The sequence below is a fragment of the Centroberyx affinis genome, unplaced genomic scaffold (assembly GCF_046629955.1).
Source record: "Centroberyx affinis isolate AG114_WGS23_722 - 3 ecotype Tasmania unplaced genomic scaffold, CSIRO-AGI_Caff_v1 ptg000532l_1, whole genome shotgun sequence".
NCBI classification, from domain to species: Eukaryota; Metazoa; Chordata; class Actinopteri; order Beryciformes; family Berycidae; genus Centroberyx; species Centroberyx affinis.
In genome coordinates, this window is record NW_027279180.1 from 135014 (window position 1) to 145000 (window position 9987).

General features: G+C 38.2%; 1 protein-coding gene across 2 annotated transcripts; it reads right to left on the bottom strand.

Moving 5' to 3' along the window:
- Nucleotides 1-1252: 1252 nt before the first annotated feature.
- On the bottom strand, nt 1253-6659 carry zfand2a (zinc finger, AN1-type domain 2A). Of its 2 annotated transcripts, none has more exons than XM_071517862.1 (10): nt 6529-6659; nt 5111-5208; nt 4884-4978; nt 4552-4683; nt 4285-4436; nt 4060-4191; nt 3804-3888; nt 3602-3678; nt 1806-1890; nt 1253-1570 (listed from the first exon to the last, which is right to left on the bottom strand). In XM_071517862.1, the coding sequence occupies exons 2-10, from the start codon at nt 5163-5165 to the stop codon at nt 1532-1534; spliced, it is 852 nt and encodes a 283-aa protein (XP_071373963.1). In that variant the 5' UTR covers nt 5166-5208; nt 6529-6659; the 3' UTR covers nt 1253-1531. The 2 variants fall into 2 exon arrangements, with proteins under 2 accessions (XP_071373963.1, XP_071373964.1); XM_071517863.1 differs by having other exon boundaries at nt 1756-1890.
- Between the last annotated feature and the right edge of the window lie 3328 nt (nt 6660-9987).

Sequence of the window (9987 nt, forward strand, 5' to 3'; positions counted from 1 at the left end):
ATAATTGAGAATGATGTGCCATATGCTAATTGCACGGGGATGGAGGGGTCTGTTGAGACAGCTGTATGACCTTCTGCTGCAGTTATTTAACACTATTATGTAAATGGCCTTGGCCTGCTAATGTCACAACACTCTTTTCAACACATTTCGATTCCTGGCATTACCAAACGGTTCATGGGATTTCCATATAGCCTTTTCATCATTCACATGGCAGCAAAGGCAACATATTAGAAGAAAGGGCATATTTATAAAAGTCTACCTGGCATGTGAATTTTTTTCTATACGAGACATCAAATACCAGAAGTCTTTTGTAACACAAAGCTGTGAAGTGAACATCCAGCCTGCTATGAAAGGCAAAATGTCACCTGTGATGCCTTACTGCCCTCTGGTGTTCAAACCCTGTATGACTGGTGGATCAAGTCACTGCTCTACTACAGCAGGTAGTACTGTAGGTAGGTAAACAGTAGTAAAAAATATGAATCACATTTATCTCGACATATAATATCAAAATCTGTAGTGAAGTATATTCTGCTCTTCTGTTGTTTAATTTTTCTGCCATTCCACTAGCCTTGTGCTTTGATATTCTCAGTTAGTACAGGGTTAGGGTTAGTAAATGACATTGAAAATATGGACTAGTAGGCAGTATGATCTTTCAGGAGGGGCCAGGATGGGAAATTAACATTGGCTACCTTTCAAAAGCTGGTAGATTTTGTCTGTGGTTGGTAAGTTTATCAGTTCCACTAACCTCAGCTAACCATCATTTGGAGGTCTTGCCCTATAAAAATCTAGCAGGCTAGTAAAATAGTTAAAGTGACTGGTGAACTAGCTACTGTGACTCAGCAAAAAAGATGCATTTCCTGTCCTGGCAATGAGTCTCTCACACAGCTGGTAGTCACAACTAAATGCAACATTTAGAAGCTACATATTTTGCCCCTCATAATGAAACTGTAATAATATCATCCGTTCCAAATCTATCACAGTGACAAAATTAAGTCTGAATGTAAATATTCAGACTCTGGATTCGTTCTGACATGTCTTGAGTCTCAAGTGTGTGAATCCATGAAGAGACAAAGGTCTAACAAGAAAATTGGAACAGCCCAACCCTACGTTCAGTAGAGCAACCCAAAAAAAAAAAAACATGAAATGCATGGAAGGAGAACTGCCTACATAACAGGCCTTCACAGATTCAAAGAGAGTGTTTGATGTCTGATTAATTCAGCTGTTCAGGATTAAATCAAAGTGTCTCAGAGTGCATCTTTGAAATAATTTTATTCAAGAATCATTTATGGTAATATCTGGTTTCATGATCAGCATATAAAATATGTACAGAGCAAATCATTGGTAGAAATGACAGATCCTGCTGGGGAAGTATGTGCTTAAAGTATAGAAGGCGGTAATATCTCAGCAATTTCCAAGAATGTTCCTTTCATTTTAGAGTCAGTGATGCGGTGCTGCTGGACACTGGTATCCCATATGTGCGGTATCTAGTAGATAAGTGGCAGCAGCTGGTGGCCTAGACAGCGGTCCGAGTTTAGGAAAGGCAGCAGGTTGACTGCTTGGATTCTCTGCCCTGTAACAAAGAAACGCAGTTAGCAACACAAATTTCATCATATACAAATATTAAAAGAAGAGTGTCATAAGAGTGTGAAAGTTAAAACCCAGAGTTACCACCAATATGAGCTTAACTGTGATTTAATTAGTCCTATTTTAATTTAGAATGTTGCAAGAGTATAGGATGCCATGGCAACAATGTACCTAGATGTGCTCCTGTTAGCATGCTACTGACGCCTAAACTTTCCGGATACCTGTTGTCTCTGCTGTTGTCGCCGGTATTCTTCTTCACTAGCAGCGAGAGCCTGAGCCAGAGCCAGGTCTTCCTGCTCCTGAGGGCTGGGACACAAACAAAACACCCCATCAGACACGACTGCTATGATACCACCATAGACTGACACAGGAATACAACAAACTTGAAGGGTAAGGGAAACAAAACATAACATATAAGGTAAGGCCTGTGAACTGGATTTATTCATTTGTTTCATTTAGATGAAAAGAAAGATCCAGTGATAGAGGCTAATTCTAGTGCTGCCTCGCTGTTTTTTTCCCCTCTAAATAAATGGTTTATACAGCAGTTCTAAGTGATGATGATATTTACATACACCTACTGAATAAGACTGGTGATAAGTGGGTGTAGACATCTTACGACATCATACTGCTACACTTGTTTTCACACCAAAGCTGTTTATCAGTAAAAAATATGACACAGGCTATATGCAGGAATCCTGAAGTTAAATTCAATACCTTTTAAGACCTTTTTTAAGACCTTTTCAATATATTTTAAGACCTCAACGCCACTTTGAGCTATAACCGGTTACATAAGTGACACACTTTTAACTTACATGTACTATACACTGATTTTGAGATTGCAAAACTAAACAGTCTTAGTTTGCGATAACTTCTATGGACCACTGTATCAATACAACAGAATTCAGACAGGCCGCCCGGTGCACAAGAGGGCGTCTCTTAACTTCCGGGTTATGCATTACTGTTTCTGGTTGTAGTTTGTTGTAGTAGTTGTGAGGAGCAAAATAAATAAATTCACGCAAACTTTTAGCACACAAACTCTTTGGACAAATAGGCTATTCATATTGAAAAAATAGCTACAAAATTTAATACCTCATAAAATGGCGAGTAAGACTTTTTAATACTTTTTAAGGGCCTTAATTTTCACTAAATTGATTTATTACCTTTTAATACTTTTTAAGACCCCGCAGAAACCCTGTGACAAAACCTGATCATTTTGAAATATTTTCTCTATAAAAAAGGAGGAACTGTGGTAAATTAAACAACACTTTTCATGTCACTGTGGGACTGCAGGCTGGGACATGGAAGAGATGTACATCAAAGCCACTCCCACCCTTTCTTGCTCTAGGCAGTCTGCCAGCTGAGAAATTTTCCCTAGTGAAATGTAATCCCTGTGATACCCACAGCTTTCAGTGTTATTAAACATCTACTGTGAATGAAGTCAAAGGAATTCAGCGGGAAAGCAAATGTGTACTGAATGCACATGGCACTAGGAATACAATCAAGGAATTGTTGATGGTGAAATCACAGGCCAAAGTCCTGGTCCCTTCTCACATATTGATCTCACTATGCTAATATTTTGCACTATAGGGCTGCAACTAACAATTATGTTCATTATCGATTAATCTTTCGATTCAAACTTAAAACTGCTTACTTAGTCTGAGCAGCAGCCAAAAAAACCCCAAAGTATTAATTTTAGAATTATATGAAATAGAGAAAAGCAAGGACATCTTAACATTTGTGGTACTGTAACAGCAAATGTTTGGCAATTTTACTTGATAAATGACTAAAACAATTAATTGATTATCAAAATTATAATCAATCAGTCTGCCACTCAAAATAGTCATTTTAACTCCTTTTTTTTATGTTTTAGCTGGGTGCCCAAATCCATTCACTCTCAACAGCAGCACAATGACATGGAAACTGGAGCAGGTAGCCTGTTATTTGAGTGGGTTAGGAGTGATCTCAGGGTGATAATAGGATATATACAGGATTATGGTTCTTAATGAGGATTGCTCACCTGAGGGTTGGCTGAACGCTGCGCGCCGACTCAGCCAAAGACATCTCCAGAGCCCTTTGTAACGCCTGCTCCTCTGTCTGCAATGACAGTGGAAGATCCAGCCCACTCATGTTTACATTTCTCTCACCAGAACATCATCACATAGTCATTTATTTCGTTATGGAATTTTCTGCAAGTGGTGTCATTAGAGCAGTTTGCATACCAGGCCAGCCTGAAATGATGCTGATGGTGGTATTACATTCTGCGCTGCAGGGGCTGAAACTGAAGTAGGGATCCGTGGGGCAGTGCTGAGGAAAAAAAAGAGGGGAGGGGGGGATTGGTTATATAACAGCTACAATACTGTAATTCAATTTTAACTACTAAATTAGCGAACCTCTAGGTTCCTAAACATCTAGGTCTATTTAGAACCACAATTTTCTATGAAACATTGGTTGTCAGTACGGAGCAGAACTGCTTACCCACTGTTGTGGCTCCTGCTATTTGCACTCACACCATTAGAAACAGGCCTAGAGTGTCCTTGACCAGATGAACTAGAAGAACCAGAGGAAGTGACGGAGGAAGCACCTTGGGCCCTCAAAAGAGCAGCATGTCTGAGAAAAAGAAAACCATACTGTTAGCCATCCTGATTATGACACTTCAGATACAGACAGAGTGCAGTCGGACATTAGGAATTCTGTACCAACCCAGATTTGGTGACTGGTTTGCCATCAGCCTTACAATCATGGTCTAGTGGATGCCGGTGTTTAAGACAGTAATTTAAGTGACACTGGTCACATGTCACTCGCATCATTTCTTTCTGCTTACAGCCTCCTTTTGAACATTTATTTGTGAAAATCTGAAAAAAACAAAAAAATAATTGACTTAATTTATGATTTTTGGTTTTGTTTAAATCCTAATCGATTGTAAGGTAAATACTTCTACAAAATTGCATCAAAAAAATAACAAAAAACCTTTCTCTTTCTCTGAGCTGGGTCTGATTTGCAATCTCGATCAATGTGTTCACCAACTTTGATGTCAGGCATTTCTCCTCTCTTAATGGGAATGGGGATATTGCACAAAGGACATACAGGGACCTGGACATCCTACAGGAATAATCAAGCACATTGACACAATCAGGGTTATTAATGCTCAATAGATGAGAATATTACAATTTCAGAATAACCTAACCTTATTCCTTATATTTATTAAACTTAAATGTGAGCTAAATTAAAAGATGTGTTCAATCAATCATGAGTACAAGTACAACAGTTGAAGGCTTTACTGAAAATGTGTAATCAAATACCTTCTTGTAGGACGACATGCATTTGTGATTTGCATAGGTTATGTGGTCTTTACAGAAAATCTCTTGACAGGCGTCACATCTCATTGGAAGGAAATCTGTAATGGCAAACAAGGTTTTCAATTCAAAGTTAAAATCAAGGGGGGCAGGCGGAAGGGGACAACCAGAATTGAGTTTCCCCAAGAAACCTCAGAAGGCAAAAATAGTTGTCCATTCCCAAGGATACTTGCCTAAGCGCTTGCAGGTCTTTTCAGAGCAATGCTCTCCTAGATCTGGAAACTCCATTGCACAATATTGCTATAGCCAACTGTGGTGAAATCTCAGCACCCTGAGAGAGAAAAGAAAAGATTTGATGTTCAAAACAAACTCTGTGGCAGATCTAGTGTTGACCACTCGTGTCTACAGACTAGCATTTAAAGTCAATGTCAACTGACAATACAACAAAACAAGCTAGCAAACTTGGTCAGCTGTTCTCTTTCTATCTTTATGTCAAAAGCTTTAGCTTAAGACAGTTTTGTAAACAGTAATCTTGGGATAAATGAAATCAGAGTCTAAGAAACAAGCAAGCCAAACTCAAACTTAATTAAGATACAACATTAGGATTAGTCGAGCTCATTGTGGCATAAGGACAAATTAAAGCTCCAGTCAAAGAGCTGGCTGGCCAGAAGATGATCACTAGATAGCGAGCAACTATGTCAGAGATAACACGCCCAAACATTCAGTCTTTTAACTGTTACATGTACATGTTGCATAGTAATAGAAAAACCACACCTAGTTACTTAACCCAGCTGTAAAACTGTCTAATCATTCCGTAATTAAAACAGCAATGTAAAGTGATTTTATAGCCATCTAAAAATGCAACTGTCATCTTGCTTTGTAATACTAGGTCGGGGAAGTCCCAGTGTCAGCAAACGGCTTAGCCTCCGATTAAAATGACTGCTTACTATCTATATGTCGTTCATATGTTTTAATGACGTTATTAGGATACAGGGCTAAGTCCGGGCCAACTCCAGCCAAGCTAGTTGAGCAATGTTAGTGGGCGGTAACGTTACTCTACATGACTCACTAGAACTGATGCTCATTTTGACTGAAGATGTTGCCTTGAGTTGGTTCTAGAAAACACTGGAAGACTAAGTTACCTATGGCTCTGATTACTAGTAGCAAGCTAAATTGCTAGCTAGCTAGCTAGGCCCAGCTACATAATTAAGTTACATAACTTAAGATCGTTAAGCTCGCATCGCACAAGGTTAGATAACCAAGCAGAATGACTCTGCAGTGACCAAAGCAGGTTTATAATGACATAACCAAGTTTTCAACAATTCGCCATCAGTATCACCATCACAGTTTTGCTACCAATACCAACAGCCACGTTAGCTTGTTTATGACTAAGCTGACATAAAGTTACCTTAGGTGAAATAGCATTGGCTGTTTAACGTTGATTCGTAGGTGAAAACAAACGATAGACATTGTACTGTTGGGTAAACACTCTTTCCAGCCATCGGACAAAAACAGTACAGTAAACTGTGGGTTGCCAACGTTAACCTAACAGTTGGCTTGTTAGCTAACGTTAGCAAAGCAAACGTTGACTAAATCTGACAGCAAACCTTGGCTTCCTTTTGAACAAAATTAAATATTGCTTTTTACTTACCTGATCACCTTTTCTTGTCGGTCTGTTTGACTTCTAGAGGAAGGCAACTAGCTATGTTACCTTACAATTTGCTGACTTAACCAGACTGAACCTGACTTTACCGTTGCTCTTTGACCGTAGTGAGTGAAGACTAACAGCTAACCCGTAAGCTAGCTGCCTGTTTTGATGTGTCACCCACGCTCCTCCCACGTCGACGTCACGTAACCAAGGAAACTTCTTCTTTTCCTGAACTAGTGCAGTATGGACCGCCACGCCAACAGTCTTATCGCTGCCCTCTACAGGACAACGGAAAAACTAATCTTTTAGCTTCACTGTTACCCAGACTATGATCTCCACACACACATTTTGCTGACTAGAGATACAGTCAATCAAGACTACTCCACCTGTCATGACTTTTATCAACATGATATTTCCAGCTTTGTGCTTTACCCCCTCTATCACCTGGTGGGGTTCTGAAAGATGACAGTTGTCCATTTAATTTGTCATTATTGATCTTCCTTTTTTATACTTCCAGATACTCTTCATTCGCAGTTACATGTCAAAATTCATCCATTTCCATTCATCCTATCCTTCCACTATCTTGCCTTGTTTTTGATTTAATGTTTGCTGTATTTTTTTAAGATATCCAGATTAAATTGCTTGTCAAGAAATTATTTAACTGAATGAATTCAATCCTAAATGTTTACAATGTTTTAGGAAGACTAATATTGTTTTCATTTGCACTTTTGATCTTAATGCAGTTTGTGAATTTTGCCAATTTACAATGGATTTTGTCACTTGGAATATATGTAAAGATACATTTTTAAGTGTAAGGGTTTGTACATTATGATTCTTCAATAGTGTTGATATAGCTATACATATATTTTTTTATTTGATTTAATCTTGCATCTGCAACATTTTTTATTAATATTTACAAATGCTGTTGCACCCAAAAAAAAAAAAAAAAAAAAAAAAAAAAAACTTTTCGAGAACCTAAGAAAAACCTAAGGAGTCCTAATTCTGTGAACATTCTTGTATTTATAACCAGATGATAACAATTATACAGTGTTTCTTTACAAACCAGTCAGTAACCAAAACATTGTAAAAATGTTTGCAGAACATCAGAAAAAAAAAAGTTCACAGAATGAAAAGCAAATTGCAACAAAACAAAAAAACCTCTCTGCACTTGAACCTGAGGAGAATCTCTTGTAAATGTAAAAATGACATTTGCACGGCATTAAAAAAAAACATTACAGTACGTTCTGGGAAGGTAAATTTGCCAGCTGGACTCTGCAACGGTTTAAATCAGCTGGATGACACATCACATGGAGCGTTGGATTGTGGGATACACTTCATGCTGGCAGTTTACATTTTCTATCCTGTACTGATGGGAGGAAAAAGGAGGGATTGGAGGAATGTAAAAGCTCTCTCACCTGGCACAGATTAGAATGGGACCTTACTGTGTTTGACTGCTGTTTTTCATGTTTGATTTGGGCTTTGCTGCCTCCACCACAGGGAAGATAATGGCAGGAGGAAAGTATTTGACTTGGAGTTGAAGACACCCCAGGTTCAAATCCATTCTCCTTCCTAAGCTGTAACTCCCTGATCAGGTGCCTGGTAGGCAGCTGATGTCCAGGGAAACTCAAGGACTGTCCATTTTAGCAGCTTTCATATTTAAAGCTACTATATGTTTAGAATATTTACCTCAATATATCATTCAAAAAATAAAAATAATATTGGTACTGTCCCTTACTGCTCGTGTTCTACCAGGTGACCCTCAAGGGGTCGCCAAATGTCAAATTTCAGACTTTCAAGTCATGATGAAACTGCATTTTGAGAGCATCCTGCTTCCTTAGTGTGATGTATTTCCTGTGGAAACAGGATGTTGGGAGAAGTCGAGGCTGAGTCATGAATGTGATTCTCATGAGTTTTCTCCTGTTACACAAACAACACAGTTTCACAGGTCTGTTTGAGCACATGGCAGGCAGTCCAACATTAAGAAATAGCCTAACTCCAGAATGAGTAGACAGACAGAGGGAAAGTGTGTGAGCCACACAGTAAAAACATCTTCTAAATCAATGATTCTCAACCTTTTTCATATCAAGGACCCCTAATTTAGTCCATATTAGGGCTATGGACCCCCATTTAATGAGATTTTGTCTCTCAGACCCAAATCTGAGAATATTTTTAATTGCTAGATATGATTTTGTCTAGAACTCCATGACTGTCTGTATTGTAGGCAGAGAGATAACAGTGAAACTATGACCAAAATAGTCATTCTTCTACATTCTCTAATTGTGTTAACTTCTTGTAAATGAAATACTGTTGAAGTTTAACAATTCATCAATTTGCTGGGGACCCTCTGGTGGTCCCTGGACCCCACATTGTGAACCACTGCTCTAAATCATGAAATACTCTGCTTTGGTTTGATATAGTGTGACATATGTTCAGAGCTTGGCTATGTTGGGTCGGCGACTTACATGTGTACTCCAGTATCTTCATGTCACTTTCTTTCAGGTTCAGCCAAGTTGAGGATCAATTGCGCTCAATCTGAATAAATTCAACTCCATTTTTGTGAGCTTGTGAGTCTCTATCTGAGTAGAGTGCAGTTCTGAGATACTGAACATCAAAGATTTGACATAACTGCTGGAAAAAATGGTATGTAGCCTACTTTCCATCTCCATAAACATTTAACCCCATGACGTTCATTTAAAAGTAATAACACCATAGAAGCATGAAGTAACATTCAAAGATCATTCAATTTTACTAAAAAAAGTTAGATAGAACCATATAATTCTGAACTCATGCCAAGTCCAACCATCCAATCTTTTGACAGTTTACTAATAATGAATCTATACATTTATGTATTTGAATTACAGATTAGCTTACTCTCTCAACTGAAACTGTAATAAAATTGTAGTAGTAAACTGACCTCAGACATTTCTTGATAATGCTACTATAGGCTGCTTGGCGTCTTTTCAAGTTTTACCAGTTGATGGCAGCAGGACTCTTCTATAGACAACTGTTCACTGAGCTGAAGAAGAAGAACTACAATTAGAAATGGATCCCAAAGCAATACTGGCCTATAGCAGGAAATCTATGTATATATGTGTAGTGTGTGTAGCCTTTATCATCGCTGTTGGGTGAAAACCTCATATATCCATAAAGTCAACTTTTCAGGAATTAAAATTTTAAAAAGCTTTGTTATTAGCTTCACTTCCATGCATTTATGAGTTTATCCACTGTGTTTTGAAAAGGTCTCATGAGAATTTCCTCAAACCACAGAGGAGCATCAAGTCCTGTATGTGGTCCTGATTGATCAAAAGTCTTCTCTGCAATAGACTTTCATTAATTAATTTGATATTTAAGTAGGATAGACTTGGGTTCTACTTTCCACACATTCAGCACATCTCATGTGATAAGGGTCAAATTATGGTTTAACAGTTAGTAAAGTAGCTGATTTAAGTGTTGTGACTATAA